Genomic DNA, 18,168 nt, shown 5'->3' on the forward strand with positions numbered 1-18,168 from the left:
TTGAATTTGAGATATGGGTGTCAAAAAAAGAAGTTCCGACCAGTTTACCACAGCAAACATAAATTAATGTATTGAAGCCTAATAATCTAATTTTATATATTTCATAGGGGTCAATTGACCACCCTCGGTACAAGGTGGCTCTGCCACTGGCCATGCAGGTACATAGAAAAGGTTATATCGAGAAACAAAACTAAAGTTTCAAACATTAGTGCCATTATCTAACCTCCGAGGTGAAACAAAGGAGTGGAGGGTGAGTCCAAAGATTTTGCATGCATAATGCACTACTTATCTATTAGAAAACCTGAAAATTTGATTCAAACTTTTGACAACTAAGAGATGATCAACCCTTTGGCTCCTCCTTGAATGATAGCTTTTTCGTTCTTTAGCATGAAGCTCTTGATAGTTCGATTGAGAGTATGATCTACCCATTTGGTAACAATCTTTCTAAGGAGAGCAACAGTAGCTGCTTTTAAATTCTTCTTTTTTTGTGCACAAGGAGAGCAACAGTAGCTGCTTTTTTTGAGCAACAGTAGCTGCTTTTAAATTCTTCTAATATCACAAAAAGAAGAAAAGAACAGTCCCACTAAACACTTAATCTTGTTTAAACACAAAACCTCAATGAAAAAAACATAAACGTTATCAAGAAAACCACAGGATCATTAGTGATGCATAGCTCCAAAACTCAGCATTCATTAGATACTGAAGTAAATCACTTTTATGTATGATCAAAGCAAATTACTTGGTGATCAGAACGACTTTGGTATCCAGAATAATAATCTTAGGGTAATACAAACGAGCGGTGAAGTATCGCAAGACTTGCAGGAATAAGCTCCATAATTATATGTCATCTCGTAGATACACTTCTCTCACTTGCTGCAGCGAGAAAGTAACCAACAAACCTAAAAGCTCGGAAGGAAGACGAAAAGATACGAGAACGGACATTTTGAATTCTCCCTCCTCTGGTTTCTTGTTGAAAACCTTGCTCTGCAACAGGAGACGACAGGGCAGATACACAGAAGTTTTAGGACAAATCGTAGCCGCATAGGGGCATGCAGTGGAAGAATAGGTTATCATGAGATTCTTGAGCAGATGAACATAAGACACAGTTTTCAGGGACACTTATGCCACAAGAAATCAGAAGATCTCTTGTCCAAGAAAGGCTAGCCATGTAATGAAGGAGCATCGAGGAATCCCCTCTTTGAACCAAACAGTTTTCAGTCGTCGACCGTAGCTTTGTAAAATGCCTTCAAACCTTTTCTTTTTTTGTCAATCAAAATGCGCTTCAAACCTAAGCCAAACTTTTAGTCGTAATATTTTTTTTCGAACCTCCTTTTTCATACGAATCTGTAATAACAAAAGTGAAAGCCAAAGAAAATTTTAAAAGAACCCTCACATTATTCAAATTTTACAAAATAACATCTAACTCTGAAATGAAAAAACCAACCAAAACTAATTTAAATCATTTGGTCCAAAATTCTAGATGCAAGTTCATGAGCAAACCCATTAGTCTCACTCTATTTCTTCCTTCAAAATAGCGTAAATATGTAATAGAATTAATTTTTTCTCCAATCATATTTTATTTTAAAGTGAAAAATATAATGACAGAACAAAAATAAGAGAATTATTCTATGTATAGAGTAAACTCAGTTTGATTTTACTATGGAATGAAAAATAAAAAATTATTTGAATATAATTTTACTCTAAACTCTATTTTAAAATAAAAAAATAAAATATTATTGAAAATGTTCTCATAATTAGAGATGTCAATCGGGTTAATCCTGCCCAAAACCCATAACATTTTCTTGGTATTTAAATCTGGTTCAGTCCAACTCGACCTTAAAAGAATTATAGAACTTTTAAATTTTCTCAAAATAACTAGTTATAATGTTATACTACCACTCTTACTATTTTAAAACATTTAAATTTTCATTAAAAAACTTTGTTTCAATTTTTTCGTCTTCAAATATAAAATTAGCTTAAAATATTCTTCTTTAAAATGAGTGTTTTCATATACTTAAAAAAATTATAAAAAATTATAAAATTAACAATATATTAATAATCAAGTGTAAACTAAAACTAAACATATAAAAACAAAATTTGTGCTCAATGCAGTTAAATGTTCTACACTGTGTTTTGAATAATAGTTCTACATGCAGAAAAAAATGACACGGTTTAAAAATTTATAATGTGACTTGTAATAATGAAATAGTAAAGTACATTCATATTTTTTTATATTCGATTTGTTAGAATTTAGAGCATAAATATTAAAATATGTTAGTACAAAAATGCTTTAAATTGCATGAACGATATACATTCTAAACTAACAAATAAAGTTTGGGGTTTTCTGAACCAGCCATAATCCGAACGGTTTAAGCCCAAACCACCTAAAACCCTTAAATTCATTTTTGGATTTAAAAATAAAACTCAAAACCGTTAATTTATAGGGTTTGACGAACTCAGACTCCAAACTTTTGACATGTCTAGTCAAAGGATTTTGTGAATAGAATAAAAACTTTAAGAATTAAAATTGATTCAAATATATCTATTATTATATATAAGATGAAAATCTAAAGATTTTAAAAGTCAAATCTAATCTGTAGAAAAAAATAATGGTAGAATGCAAATATTAGATGCTAGATTATCCTTTTTATGTTGTTTGCATGTGAAAAAGTTGAGTACAAATTTGTTTTATTCAATTAAAACTACACATAATTAGAGTTGGTAATTGAATAAAGCAAATTTGTCTGAGGTGAAAACCTCATGGCCTCTTTCTGCAAAACTGATTAGTCTTTAGCTCTTTTTTCAAAAAAAAAGAACTGATTAGTCTTGAAGTTTTTTAATGTTATTTTCCACTTCTCTAAAAATAAGAGTACAACTGTTAAAAAAGATTAGAAAAGGTTAACGCGTACGCTCGGCTTAATAGATAGAGTAAAGTGGGGGCAGGGGGGGAGAAGAAACTGGACGACAAGGAGATCCCAAAACCAGAGTCTCAGACCTTAAGCTTCGCATCTCTCTCTCCCCTTCTCTTGTCGTTGACTTTATCCACAAGTCAATTCCATAAACCCTCCCCCGAGGATTCTTAAATCCTCTCTCTCTCTCTCTATCTCTCTCTCACATAGATCAAATCATCTTCTCCTCTCCGATCCATGATGACACCATGCCACTTTCTCTTCCTCTTATTATCGCTACTACTGTCACCATGGACATCTTCACTCGCCGCTGAATCCTCCAATCTTATCTCCCTATACGGACGAGCCGCTACCAGATCGCTCCTGTCTTCGTGAGTTTCTCTTCTCAATTAGGTTTCGTTAATGTAAAACGTTTTTGATGTTTTTGGTCGTGATTCTGTCTTCTGTCTTTTGTAATCTCAGTGAAGAACCGAACACGGAGCTCGTCGTTGACCTCTCAGGGAAAGTGTCCTTGATAATGCACCCATCCAACAAACCAATCTGGTCTTTTTCATCCGGATCTCCCATCCATTCCTCTTATCAGGCTCCCCTAACTGTTGTCAACAACACAGACAACGCCACTGAGTTAAGCAAACCCTTCGTTATCGAGTACATAGAAAACTCAGAGGTCGTCACCACGGCTGATGATGACGATGTCTATACCAGAAAGACCATGGAGGATTTGCTCACGGAGATGCCGCGCGTGACTGATGATGGTCTCACTCTCGGCTCCAAAACATCTACGACCTACTTGGTTGATGCCTTATCAGGGAGGCTGCTCCATGTTTATAAAACCACACAGTCATCATCTTCCGGAGATAATAATAATAATAAGAACAATAATGTTATGGTGAAGCCCACTAGCGCTGACGATTTGGTCAACCTGCAGCTTCTCATCACGCGGACAGACTCCAAGCTCGAGCATTTCGATAAGACCTCCTCGCAGAAGCCTGTGTGGAACGTGACGGTTTCTCGCTTCCGAGCTGACTTGCGCTGTGATCTCGCTTTCAATAAAGACAACAAGAACCTCGGTCCTGAGATCCTCACTGGTGTCTATATGCCTTTGCGGTGTGGTGGTGATCACACTGACATCCGTGCGCTTGTTGGGTCGGGAGTTTATATCAGGGTGCCTCGGGATCGGCAAGTGGGAGGAAATGAAGAAGCGAGAATGCTGCTGCCCTCTGCAGCAGCAACCAGAGAGTCAAGGAAGTTATGGGAACGTGATGTGTTTGCCAAAAGCTTCGGATGGTCGCCTGTGAAGTTATTGGTCCCTTTGTTTGCTCTGTGTGCTGTTGTTGTTATCTCTGTTCTTTTAAAAAGATCTTCCTCGAGCGGTGGTGATTTGAATTCGAAGTCTGGACCTTCCAGAAAGAAGAAGAACCGTAAGTCAAGGCAGTCAGAGTTCGAGCTGATTGAAGGAGGTGAAATGCTGCTAGGTTTCAGTGACACTCTAGCTGATGGGAGAAAGATTGGTAAGCTGTTTGTATCGAACAGAGAAATTGCAAAGGGAAGTAACGGGACTGTGGTGTTTGAGGGTGTTTACGAAGGCCGGGCAGTAGCTGTGAAACGGCTTGTTAGATCCCATCACGAGGTTGCTTTCAAGGAGATTCAGAACCTCATCGCATCTGATCAACACTCCAACATCATTAGGTGGTACGGTGTGGAGTATGACAGGGATTTTGTTTACCTTTCTCTGGAGCGTTGTGCATGCAGTTTAGATGATTTGATCAAAACCTGTTTAAATGTCTCTATGACTACTAAAGCATTGGGAAACAGCGGATCTACGGAAGGTGTAGCTGCGTATGAGATCAAAGTGGAGGATTCTTTGGAGGGAGTTGTGGAAGGAAACAGTTTGTGGAAAGTGGGAGGCCACCCGTCTCCTCTCATGCTAAAACTAATGAGGTTAGTCTTGGCTTCAGGCTCTATGCATATGTCATCATAATATTCTTGAATTAAGAAATGCGTAGCAACCTTAGTTGATTATTTCAAAAACTTGTTTGCTGATTTGCTTGTACTGTTGTGTGATGCAGAGATATAGTTTTTGGGCTTGCTCACTTGCATGAATTGGGAATAGTTCACCGGGACTTGAAACCACAAAATGTATTGATAAGTAAAGGGATGAGTTTGAGTGCAAAGCTTTCTGACATGGGCATTAGCAAGCGTCTAACTGGGGATATGTCATCCTTGGGTCATTTTGCCACAGGTAAGTTTTGACGTTAAGAGCATATTTACATAGTGGTGGATGATTGTTTGATGAATATGTTATTAGTAATTATAAAATTGCAGGTTGTGGTAGTTCTGGTTGGCAAGCACCAGAGCAGCTTCTTCAAGGCCGCCAAACACGAGCTGTGGACATGTTTAGTTTAGGATGTATCCTCTTTTACTCCATAACTGGTTGTAAGCATCCGTATGGAGATGATCTTGAACGTGATGTCAACATCGTGAAGAACAAAGTTGACTTATTTCTAGTAGAGCATGTTCCTGAAGCTTCAGACCTGATCTCTCGTTTGTTGAATCCAAACCCTGATTTGCGGTAATGATCCATTTTCTTCTCTCCTCTGATGATGACTCAAACTCACAAGAGAAACCAATCTTGTACGTGCTGCTGCTTTGATGTTTGCAGTCCTAGTGCAACAGAAGTATTGCTCCATCCAATGTTCTGGAACTCAGAGATGAGACTGTCTTTTCTCCGGGATGCTAGTGACCGAGTAGAGCTTGAAAACAGAGAGGCTGATTCTGAGATCTTGAAAGCAATGGAGAGTACAGCTCCAGTGGCTATAGGAGGGAAGTGGGATGAAAAGCTAGAGCCTATCTTCATTACTAACATCGGACGATACAGGCGTTACAAATATGACAGTATTCGTGACTTGTTACGTGTCATCAGAAACAAATTGAATCATCACCGAGAGCTTCCTTCAGAGATCCAGGTTTGTCTTTTTTTCTTTTTTTTAAGTAGTAAAATCCTCAAAAGACTGTTTCACACACGTAAGCTTAAACTGGTTTATATTTAAACTTTTAGGAACTTGTTGGAACGGTTCCAGAAGGATTCGACGAGTACTTTACTGTTCGGTTTCCGAAATTGCTGATTGAAGTCTACAGAGTCATCTCAGTACATTGCAAGGAGGAAGAAGTATTCAGAAAGTACTTCAAATGCAACAACATATAAATAACCAACTGGCTTTCCAGCCTGTTTGTGATCCATGTTTGTTATTGCTATATGCCTATATGTTACATAAATTAACTGCTTATCTAAAATTACTTGCAACATACATTACTAATCTATGTATATGTATCTCATGTAAGAGTTGTGTATCATCACATGACATTCTGCAACAAAATAAGATTTGTATATTTTAATATTCAGGATCTGTTCATAGAATATATTTTGGCTTGCTTGTGTGTGTTGGAACGGAATTGACTGGGTGGTAGAGTTGTAGAAACACGTGTTTCTGGTCTGCAGAATTATGTTGCTTTGAAGATTCAGAAGAGCACCCAACAATTTGTCCAAGCTTGCGCTTCACTAGATCGAACTTTTTCCAGCTGCTGCTGCTGATGGTGATGGAGATCCTGCAAACACCAAATGCGTTGTTCGTCTCATCGATGATTTCAAACACGCAGGTCCCAACGGGCAGCACTTATGCATGGTTCTCGAGTTTCTTGGCGACAGCCTGCTCCGTTTGATCAGACACAACCATTGCTACAAAGGGATGGAGTTGAATAAAGTGCGGGAGATTTTCAAATGCGTACTCACCGGTCTACTTTGGTTTAGTTTCTTTGATATTTTTTTTGATTGATTAGATTGCCATTGGAGGTGCGAGATCGAAGGATTATTTTGACAGATATGGAAGACCTGAAGAGGATCAGTGAGATTGAAATATTGGCCGCTTGAACGTTTGCTGACAGCTAAATACAAGCTTCCTGAAGCAGAATTAAACTTCTGTTACTTAAAATTATGATAACTGGATTTTAACATAACATTAAAATTAAATAATCTGCGTTTGTAACATGAAGTAAAAAAATTAGCTAAACAGGCTACATGACAAAATGAGCTTTTTGTTTTCACTTCACATTCACACCACGCTAGTACCACATGTAAACGTGACAGATAATTTTTGTGGCTACCTTTGTCTTTAGAAATTCCTTTTATTTTTGTCATTTGCATCTCAAGTTACGTATGACCACGTGGATCTGCATGTGCCCAAGCTGTATCCACTCATTAAAATCCAAATATAGAAATAGTAAAGTTATTTTCCTTGTGTTTTTTTTTTGTATTTACCGTTCCGCCTTCGTATAAACATATATATCACAAAAGTGCCAAATAAATTGATTGTTTATTGTTGAAAAAAAAATTGATTGTTTCACTACTTTCGTTTTCACCAAGAGTGCCACAATATTTTCACACATTTTTAAAAAGACCATAATTTTTTTATCTGGATTTATTATTTTGTTTTTGTTAACTAAAATAACGAATTATTTTTTTTGTTAGATAAATATATCAAAAAGAAAATCATATTTACAATGAAATAATATTTTATTTTTATGATAATTAATATAAATAGATAAAATATCTGTATTTTTGATTCTGGGAAATACATATGAATTAATAAATATAATTTTGATTAAAATACCAAAATTATATAAAATCAGAAATAAAATTCAAATTGAATATTTATGATTAAGATTTATTATTTAAGATCAGAATATTTTCTCCGTATGTAATAAAAAAACAATTTATTACATACGAAGAAAAAACAGATAAAATTCATTATTTTAGAGCCAAAGAATTAGATAATAATTATTAAAATTTTAATGATTAAGATTTATTATTTAAGATCAGAATATTTTCTCCAAATAAATGTTAAATTTCATAAACAGGAGTTGACCTATTTTTATTCAGGTTTAGTAAAGACCATTTTTACCCTATAGCTAGTTTCTCATATATATTTCTCAAACTGAAAAGTACCAACTAAAGAGGTTCTAATACTCTACGTATTTCAATTTATTTGATGTTTACGATTTTGTTTTGTTGCAAACTAATTGATACTTTTACTATTTTACATAAAAAATTAATAATGTTTGACATCTATAACTAATTACGTAGTACTGCATTTTAATTGTTGAAACTAATTTTATTTAATAATATAATTATGTAACCAAGACAAAATTTTATCCTCTTAATCTTTTCGCACTAACCTTAAACATTAAATAATTGGAGTATTTAACAAACCCACTTTATTTTTTCTGAATATATGTTAAATTTATTTTAAAAGAAAATAATATTTTTACAACTAGTGCATCAGTTTTTTAACAAACCCACTTAAACTTCTTATAAGATTATTGGACAAATTTGTATAAAAAAATGGAATTTTCCCAAATAAGAGAAATACCACTTTAAAACAAAAGAAACATAAAACCCCATTTTATTAAATTAGTGAGTCTTCGGTAGTTAACAAATCCACTAAAATTTTCTTGAATAGAAAGAAAACGTTTTAAAACAAAAGAAATATAAACTTTAAAGTTATCACCTTTATTAAATTCGACTCTCAGTTTCAAATCCCAACAAATAGTCATAGGCTCAACAAACACTCACAATGATTCAACAATCAACAAATACTATATAAAATCTACTATGTATCTAGCAAATACTATACAAGTAGCATAAATCCAAACACATTACCCAAAAAGCAGAACAAAGGAAAAAACATTCGGATTCTACTGAAAATAGCAATGCTTCTGATTCTGCACTAACTTTGCCTCTTTTAGGTAAAAAAGAGTTGACATGAACCTACACAACTTTGTTCCCCGCTTCACACACACTCCTGTGACTTAAAGATCCCAACACTTTCATGATAGTCCTGCTATGATCTCACCTTTGCCACACTACCATTAGAACCATCTGACTGAGCCAGCGAGTTGCTGATGATTCCGTTTTCTTGATCCTTAGAGGCACACATGCTCAAAGGTAACTTCTTTAGCTTCACTCTTCCTCTTCTTTTCCCCAATGAGCTACTACTCCCTTCCCCTGTTTTCTCCTTCAGTGTATTATTGCATAAGAGCAACTTCTGTTTCAGTCCTGTTCTGTCTACTTCATCATCAGTGGAGGTGTCTGAATCCACAACACCAGCAACATCATTCCCATCGTACATAGTACTACTAATCACTGCACTATCAATACTCTTTAGCTTCTTGTTTCTATGGCCGGTCAATACTCTAGGGGAGTTGTTTATAGCTCGGTTCAACCTACGCGCTAAATCCTCATCTTTCGAATACAGAACGTGAACGGGGACATGTTTCTTCTGCTTGTTCTTCCTCGAAGGCCTCTCCTTCATCACCGGAAAAGAACCAAACAGTTCCAACGCACTCTTGGCTGCAGCCACCGCCTTCGAAGCAATGATGGCTTTCTCATTAGCTGCGGCTCTCGCAGCCTTTGCGATCTTAACGGCTAAAGCAGCGGTTGCTTTTAGCTCCTCAGGAGACCGACTCTGGTCGTCGTTGAGCTGGGAAGTCAACAGATTGTCGAGGTGGGTCCGCACAACGGTGGAGGCAGAGGAGGAGCCGTTCGAGTATGAAGTAGACGAGGAAGAAGATCCATTGGAGTTCTGTTTCTTGAATCCGGCGAGTAATCGCTTCCGTGGAGGCAAAAGCAAATCGGAATCAATCTGATTCACATCACAACCATTTGTCGCCATTTTTGTTTTTGCTCTCTCTCTTCTCCCGACCAAGTTAAAAAAAAACTCAGAATCGATGAGCTAATGCCAATCAGATCATAAATACAAGATCAGGATTTAGTAAACAAATCAGAATGAACAATTCGATACATAATCAAAGAAACGCAAGAACATTTTGTCATCCAGCGAATCATCAAAACCCATGAGCCAAGAAAGAACTTGAATCAAAAATCACAGTCAGAGTACAAGAATCAATTAAGAAGGTTCTGCGTACCTGAAACCTTCTTTTTCCCGTTATTACAAGGTGTTATTCACGTGGGTTTTTGTAGTTATTTTATCATAGAAAAAAACAGAGGAGAGACAATACAGAGAGGCAAAGAGATGAGAGGAGGAGATTAGGGTTTTCAGAAGAAGGAGATGAGGGAAGGAAGGAGAGGAGATTGTTTGTTTCCAATCTCTGATCCATTTTCATTTTTATATGTAAACCCTACGAATCCATTTTTTAATTATTACGTTTTTTTATCTTCTTACATTAACCTCTCTTTGTCTCCACGACAAACGTGAAACAGACGATTTAACATTCCGCCCAGCTATAATAACCGCCGTCTGAATTTCTTTTTAACTGAATTGCTAAAACTATCTCCACGTATTCTCCCTTTTTTTTTTTGCTAAATGATAAATCAAGAGTCTGATAAATCAAACAATAACTAAAAGGAGGATATCTTGATCAAAGAGGACGTCCACGTGGGCATTTAAAATCGACCAATGGCGTTGTCTTTTCTGCCATGTCATTTGGAATTGGGCTTTATAGTTGTTAAAATTTTGGATTACATGAATCCATATCAAATTGGCCCATAAATCCATAAACCCAAACCTAACTCTTCCTCATCGTCACTGAAACGTCCCCACGGCTCCATCTTCTTTCTCTCTTGCGCAGAAGACGATCTCCATCTCCCCATTTGATTGTTTCCACTTCTTCCGTTTAATCAGTTCTTCTCTGCGCAATGAAAACTTCATTAATGGATTCCTTTCGCATCCCTCTCACTAATCTCCTTTATAACACCATTTTTTCCCCTGATTTTATTACTCACAATAATATCCTCTCAACCGATGAATTCCAACAGCAAAATCTCCGTTTCCGGCGACTTTCTCTCCAGTAAATCAATGGGAAAGGATGGTGGTTCCTCCACTGAACCGATTAAATGTATTGGCCAATCCGGTGACTCTTCAGTCACAGATGTCTCCGGCGGTGATTCTCCGGCTGAAGCTGTCTCCGGTGATTCTTCCTTGAAGAAACGAAACGGCAAGGCCATTGTCTGCTCTGATGTCCCCTCCACCAAAACCGATGCAGTTGTTTTCTTCAGAGAAGTGAAGTTTGGACCACAAGAAGGGGTGTTAATGTTTCGTCTGATCCACTTTTGGGAGGCCAGAATCCCAAAGACGAAAACACTTATAGGTCTAGAGATGCTTCTGATTGACGGAGAGGTTTGTTACGAAATTTTTTTTTTTTAGTTTCTGGTCTTCCTTGCTCGACAAATACTAACAATTGTTGCTTGGCCGTTATGAACAGGGTACTGTGATGAAGGGATTCATCACACCAGGAAGGATTAACACTTATCTGCGACACATGAATCCTGGATCCACTTACAGACTCAATAACTACTACGGTTCTATTACCAAGAAGGGGTATCGGGTTGCCGATCCAGACGTGACCATTTCTTTCTCATCGAACTCTGTTCTCTCTGATCTCAAAGACAGTTCCATTCGGTTTCCTGAAGACCGATTCCGCTTCCATGGCTATGAAGAGTTTGAAGCGGCATGTGACCTCGGAGGGGATCTATATGGTGAGCTCCCTCACATTTTACGGTTTTGCACTGGTTTAGTTTAGGTGATGCTATGTTTCAATCTTAACTGTTTAGGTTTAATCAGATAGACCTCGGTTGTTTATTACATAGCTGGTTAAGTCCTGCTTTGTGTATTTTGTTTTTTTTTGCAGATTATATTGGTCACCTTAAACTGGTGAATGATCAGATTCCGAATGAAAATCTTGTGCTTGATGAAGTGGAGTTAGCTTCTTCGCGGCGGATTTCAGTTCATGTTCAGACACAGGAGTAAGCTCTTCTTACTGTTTATGATATATACATATGCGTTATGCGTATCACACGATTCTGGCTTGATGCAGTGGTCCTGTGATGAAGCTCAACATATGGGACAAGGCTGCTACAGACTTCTATCAGAAGTTTAAAGCACTTGGAAAACCTCCAACTGTTATTCTGGTGACAACTGTGAATCCAAAACGTTTTGGAGGTTAGTATTATCTAAACTTGGTTATGGTTTATACTATGTTAGTAATCTGCGTGGGAAACATGTTTTAGACAGAGGTGTTAAATAAGACAGTCTTATAGCCTGATTGTTTGATTAATTTATTTATGTTTGGTGTGGAACATTGGTTATATTGCAGGTGCCTTAACTATATCATCTCTATCATCCTCACGTGTGTTTTTTGATATGGATGTTCAACCAACCAGGGAATATCTGGCTTGGTATGTGATCATTTGTTCATTTGGAATGTCTACTTCAATCCAGCGAATTACTTATATTTGTTTTTTGAACATTTTCTCAGGTTTGAATCAAACATTGAGGTTGCTAATAGAGTTAAGGCTGAAATTGTTACCAAGGCTGAGACAGCTACTATAGGAGAGCTGTTCTCTTACATGAAGCAGAAAGAGGCAAAGGTATAATATCTCATGCTTTTACATGTACACTGTGCCATCTTTAGATATTTATTTTCTACCCTGATGCAATTCGCAGGTTGCATGGTTCGAGTGTAGAGCCACTATTGATGATGTCGTGCGTGGTTCTGCATGGTATTATATTGCTTGTGGTGATTGCAAGACTAAAGCAACCAAAGGGCCTACCACGCTTATGTGTAAGAAGTGTGGGAAGACTGAGATTTCTGGTGTTGCAGAGTAAGATTTTTACTTATAGTTTTGTGTGTAAGATATACTCTTAAGCATCTGTTGTTAATGTTACTCTGTCACAGGTATCTCACGAAGCTCACTGTCTATGACAACAATGATCACGCAAGCTTTGTGCTTCTTGGTGATGCTGGGAGTGATTTGATTGGGAAGAAATCCTCGGAATTGGTGGAGAGCTACTTTGAGGTAATTACAAACTTCTTTATCATACAGTTTTTAGATTGTTCTTACAAGTGTTTCAATTTATATCAGGCCAATGACAGCGTAAAGGATGATCACGTGGTTCCAGTGCCACAAGCTCTGATTGGTGCCATTGGACAGACTCGCACGTTTGTTATTAAGGTATCAAAACACAACCTGGATGGCAAGACCCAATCTTTGACTGTCACCAAGGTTCTCCCACCTGATGTTCCAGCACTTAAAGGCAACATAGAGGAGAACGTGGATGAGGAACCTACTGATGAAAGGGATGAAGTTGCAGCTGGGTCTGTGAAGAGGAGCTCTGTTGGGATTGAGTCCGGAGAGACCAAGCGTGCCAAAAGTGGCTGATAGATTTTTAGTACTGGTTTTTGTTTGCTTTGTTTTCTTTGTTTCAGACTTTGTTTCTGTTTCAGACTTTGTTTTTCAGCATTTGAATAATCTTGGTGTTTATTAAAAACTATGCTTCGTTTCTTCCTTTATTGTTTATTTAGGAAATCTTGCTATTTACAATAACATAAAAGATAAATCTAGAAATTTTTGTTTCTTTCTTTTTGTTTATTCTGAAAATGTAAAAGCAATAATTCTAAATAAATAATAAATTTTCAAATTATAAATACATTATATAAATTATTATATTTACTTTTTGATTTAAAATCTTGGTGTTTATTAAAGACTATGCTTTGTTTCATCCTTTTTGTTTATTTTGGGTGGTGTTTAAAAAAAATTGGATTAGTTTGGTTTGTGTTTTATTTTTATTTATAGTAAGCTAATGGGTATATATTAATAGATTTTTTTTAAAAAAGTAAATAAACAAAACTTCAGATTGTATAGTTTAGTCAATTTACATAAATATAAATGTGAGTTTTTCTCAAAAAAAAAAGATTTTTCCGAACAAATCTCATATAGGAGTATTTTTGGTCAATTTTTTACAGTTATAGTCCAACTAACATTGGAAGACATAATTTTTTCCCTCATCATAAATACTAAATTAAGTAATTCTTTGAAATTTACATATTCTTACTATCTTTGTTTGTATCATTCTGAAAGGATATTTAAGATTTAATAAAAAAATTCAAGTTTAAAATATAGTAATTAGCTAGAATATTATAGAAAGTAAGAAAAAAAATTATTTACTTTGTTTTAATTTGGATTATGAAACTGATATTCAAAACATATTAAATTTTGTAAGTGTATCTGCCTAAATAAAATACAAGTAGTAATATGGTGATAGTTCATAACTAGGAATCGCTACAATAGTCTCTAAAACAATTCTGGAAATCCTTTTGCATTTGTAGCAATTTTCTTTGGTCAAAAACATTTGTAGCAATTTTTATCGTCAAGTTTGATGCATAAATAATTTTTTATAGCTATTCAATGCTTCAATCTCAAACTAATTGTTCTGACTTTAAAATCTTTTGATTGCTTTCTAAGAAGTAAGCTTAGAACTTATGCAAAATAGGTTGTTTCTTAAGCTCTTAGCTTATTCTCTTTTGACATAACACTAATTTAGTGTTGACACTATAATTGTCGATCTTACAATATGGGACAATTAAAAATTTATGTTTAGTGAACTGCAAATCATAAGTAATCAAAGATATAAAGTTGTCATGGTGAAAAGTATATCCCTAAAATATTTTTTTTTTTAAATACAAACTTAAAATCTGGTACATACTGATTAATAACTCTTATTTGCATGAAAACTATTATTCACTTCATTATCAACCACACAGTTTTACTTCCACACAACAATAAAAACATCAAAGACTTCAAAAAAAAAATAACAGTAAAGTTCGATACATGAATTAGAGCTAACATATTTAAGTTCCAATCTATAGCTCATAAGATTATAATCAAGAAAACATAATTAAGAATAACTTCCCTACATTTTAAGAACAGTTTATGTATTCTGAATTCAAATTTTATATTTTCGTCCAACTAAACAATAAAAAAGTTAATTGCAAAAAATGCGTCGAAGAAAACCTATATGTGATATCATATAGCAAAAGCCATAGCATGTCTCTTTTCCTATATAATAGCCTACACACTAAATAGTTTATATTCACCGAAAATTCTATAATATTTGATATTCACAACAAAATTTAGTCGAACTATATAATAGCAATTATTCGCGCGTAGCGCGGAAAACGATCTAGTATCATTTAAGAAATGAATGGTTGAAACTTACAAGATGTGAAATAAACTATAATACTTTTTCTGAACAAATTTTACATATTATTCAAAAAAAAAACTATAATATTTTTAAAACTTATTTCCATAGCAAAAAAGGTAAAAAATATAGAAGTAAAATCAATAGAACTTGAAACCGTTTAGTTTTGGAGCGAACATGACATCAAATATCAAGACAGATTTATAGTAACAAGATGAAAGATTAAACCGAAACATGCATGAAAGGAGAAACCCGAGAAACTAGAAAAGGAAGAACAAAACGCTAATGGGAAGTGGATTCAACGGCTGCCTGAATAAATTGCTTTTCTCTGAGGAACATAAACAGTCCTGCTCAAAGACTGTTCTTTGGGTCCGGACTGGAAAAAAACTAAACTCAGATTCCGCAATAAACTGGACAACACACATCACAAGTTTTTAATAACGCTCAACCATCTCGACCGTACTCGCATTTTAAGTCAGTACAGAGAAAGAAGCAGCATCACCACCTTCCGAGTCTTACTACATCCTCTTACTACCTCCTCTAACCGCAGAGTGTTACCATGAACTCTAAGAAGACCAATTATCTAAAGGGAAAGAAACAAAAGTAAACTCTACATGAAATTGGAAGGTGATCACGTGTTTGCTTGCCGGAATCACTTTTCCATCAAAGAGAAGCATACCATCACCTTTAAGCTCACCCGATTTCTTCACATTACAAGACTCCCAGAATCTGAAGAAACACATTTCAATGGTGGATCTACAACGGATGGCCTACAAATAGGCGAGTAACAGTGAGGAAGTCGCCATAAACAGAGGCGAATCCAAAGATTGTTATCAATGGGTGTAAAGATGCTAGAATAGGTGTAAACTTACATAAGATTATAAGGGTAGACATCAAAGCTGTTATATATGAAATATACTAAATTTTAAAATTATTATGGGGGCAAATGCACCCATAATCTTCTATCTAAGTTCGCCAGTGGCCATAGAAATCGCTGAAAAAGTATGACGGAAAGTACTGAAGAAATTTAGTAATGAATTTTTTGGCTAGGAAACTTACATACTTATAGTAAAGGATTCAAGCGAAAGATTAATTGAATGATATATCGTGCGAGGAGTGGGAAACTGGTGTTAATGTGATAGTCAATAAAGATGTATGAATCCAAGCGACTTCCATAAAGATTCCAAAATTCAGTCAAGAGTGGAAGAAGTGTAATCGAACAACCAAATACCACACCTTCCAACTTACCTTGATCGGAATTCAGTGTGGCCGGTAGTGAATCTTCATTGACCGTAGGTTTGAACTGCAGTTATTAAAACGCTGGCGACGTTGTAATAACTCGTTCGTTGACGGCAGTTTTGGAGAAGAAATACCCTACATACTAAGCTCAAAAATCCAACCATCTTACGCCCAAAATAACGATTTTAAATAATTATTGACAAACAAAGAAAGACCCTTCAATAATCGTAATGCAAGGTGAGATCATTTAATTGACACCTGTTGTCTCCACGTTTCAGTATTTAGTGAGTATCACTATAAGAAGAGAATACAACTTTTTTTTATAGTATAAGAAGATAGACTCACTTAACTTTGACTTTGAAAATTTATTTTCCTTATATATGAAAAACTAAAGTCTGAGGAAGAATATGTTTATTTTAAAAACATATATAAGGATAAGCACATTTGTACACATTCACATAAACATCCCCAAGTTTTTATTCTTTAGAGAATATAACTGGAATTATGAGTCCGCCGTCGACACTCGTCTTCCTCGTTCTATCGATCATTGCGATCAACCACCTTCCTCTCGCAAGTGCAGGTCAGTGGTGTGTGGCATCTCCATCGGCGACAGATGCAAAAATGCAAGCTAATCTTGATTGGCTGTGTAGCCATGGACATGTTGACTGTATACCAATCAAACCGGGTGGTCCCTGCTTTCAGCCAGATAATCTTAGGAGCCATGTATCGTTTGTAATGAATCAGTATTACCAATATAACGGACGTACGGTAAAAGCATGTTATTTCAGTAATACCGGTATGTTCGTTTTTAAAGATCCAAGCTATGGTAATTGTGTGTACGATTATTAAGAAAAAATATGCTAATAATCTTGATTAATAAATCGTGGAATGCATTGTAGAATGAATGATTTCACGGTCTTTTTTTATAAATACTAAATTATGTATACATCATGCGAAACATTATGTAATAAGGTTAATAAAAATAAAGTATTTCGTCATTTAGAATTTCAGATTTAGTCAATGTATTTAGTGAAATTGTAGTCTGTATACACAATTTATACCCTAATTAAGTCAACCCTCAACGACATTGCATATCCAGCGGCGCACGTAAGCCACATCACACTGCTCGTCAGTGTGAAACTTTAGAGAGAACCTGTTGATAGAAGAACTAAGCATTGCAAAGCGAGTGTTCATTCCACAAAGTTTCTGAAGCACTCCCGAATCCCTTCTAAACCCTTTTGCCGTCGCAGAAAATCATAATAATCGAAATCAAGAGTATGCACTAACCTAAATACATGCCTCCAGTTTTTTTTTTTTGACTGAACATGCCTCCAGTTTTTAGACAGAAGAGAAGTTGAAGCAGCAAGTACGGTAGGAACTAGGAAGTAAGGACAAGATGTCTACCAGAACCTCTTGAGGGAGACAGCTGATTGCATCTCTCGAGCCAATGTCTAGCTTGTTTAAATGCATACACACAGATCCAATCTCTTCGTTCTTTCAGAGTGCCCGAAAGATGAAGTGAGGCACAGAGTGATTCAACTGCTGGATTTAACCACAAACCATAAGACCTAGTTTTCACAACTAAAACGATTTTGAGAATACAAATACAGCAAATATAAGCTGAATTAAGAAAGCTAAAAGAAAAATAACAATGTATCTATAGTCTTAATGTAATCTCAAAAGAATATGACACTTTGAGCTCTTGTGGTAGAACAGAGTAAGCAACCCTATTGAGAGAACATTAGTCAACCACATGGAGAGTAAACCATAACAGAAACAAAAGCTTCAATGAAACTAACGTTAAAGACGAACCTGCCGAGGACGTCGAACAGACACTGATGGGATGGCGATTCAGATTTTAGGGATATCTATGTTGGGTGTGATGCATAAATTTATACAAAATATTATTCACTTATTAAACCACTAGATCATGATCCGCGCGCCTGCGCAGATTTATCTTTTGATTT

At 35.7% G+C, this 18,168-nt stretch overlaps 3 protein-coding genes across 4 annotated transcripts; 2 read left to right on the forward strand and 1 right to left on the reverse strand.

The window, feature by feature from the left end:
* The first annotated feature begins 2,907 nt into the window (after nucleotides 1–2,907).
* LOC108862921 (serine/threonine-protein kinase/endoribonuclease IRE1a) lies at nucleotides 2,908–6,307 on the forward strand. The gene is made up of 6 exons (XM_018637188.2): nucleotides 2,908–3,280; nucleotides 3,372–4,850; nucleotides 4,979–5,151; nucleotides 5,235–5,481; nucleotides 5,572–5,875; nucleotides 5,968–6,307. The coding sequence occupies exons 1-6, from the start codon at nucleotides 3,147–3,149 to the stop codon at nucleotides 6,112–6,114; spliced, it is 2,484 nt and encodes an 827-aa protein (XP_018492690.1). The 5' UTR covers nucleotides 2,908–3,146; the 3' UTR covers nucleotides 6,115–6,307.
* A 2,147-nt stretch (nucleotides 6,308–8,454) lies between these two features.
* Nucleotides 8,455–10,087, reverse strand: LOC108856888 (uncharacterized). 2 transcript variants are annotated; one of them, XM_018630789.2, is made up of 2 exons: nucleotides 9,891–10,087; nucleotides 8,455–9,656 (listed from the first exon to the last, which is right to left on the reverse strand). In XM_018630789.2, exon 2 carries the CDS (start codon nucleotides 9,635–9,637, stop codon nucleotides 8,807–8,809), a length of 831 nt encoding a protein of 276 aa, XP_018486291.1. In that variant the 5' UTR covers nucleotides 9,638–9,656; nucleotides 9,891–10,087; the 3' UTR covers nucleotides 8,455–8,806. The 2 variants fall into 2 exon arrangements, with proteins under 2 accessions (XP_018486291.1, XP_018486290.1); XM_018630788.2 differs by having other exon boundaries at nucleotides 8,455–9,697; nucleotides 9,891–10,086.
* A 412-nt stretch (nucleotides 10,088–10,499) lies between these two features.
* Nucleotides 10,500–13,269, forward strand: LOC108856831 (uncharacterized). Its single transcript, XM_018630724.2, has 9 exons — nucleotides 10,500–11,101; nucleotides 11,187–11,460; nucleotides 11,613–11,727; nucleotides 11,799–11,923; nucleotides 12,078–12,159; nucleotides 12,240–12,351; nucleotides 12,428–12,585; nucleotides 12,660–12,780; nucleotides 12,847–13,269. The coding sequence occupies exons 1-9, from the start codon at nucleotides 10,727–10,729 to the stop codon at nucleotides 13,141–13,143; spliced, it is 1,659 nt and encodes a 552-aa protein (XP_018486226.1). The 5' UTR covers nucleotides 10,500–10,726; the 3' UTR covers nucleotides 13,144–13,269.
* The last annotated feature ends 4,899 nt before the right edge of the window (nucleotides 13,270–18,168 follow it).

Source organism: Raphanus sativus, chromosome 5 (genome assembly GCF_000801105.2).
Source record: "Raphanus sativus cultivar WK10039 chromosome 5, ASM80110v3, whole genome shotgun sequence".
Classification (NCBI taxonomy): Eukaryota; Viridiplantae; Streptophyta; class Magnoliopsida; order Brassicales; family Brassicaceae; genus Raphanus; species Raphanus sativus.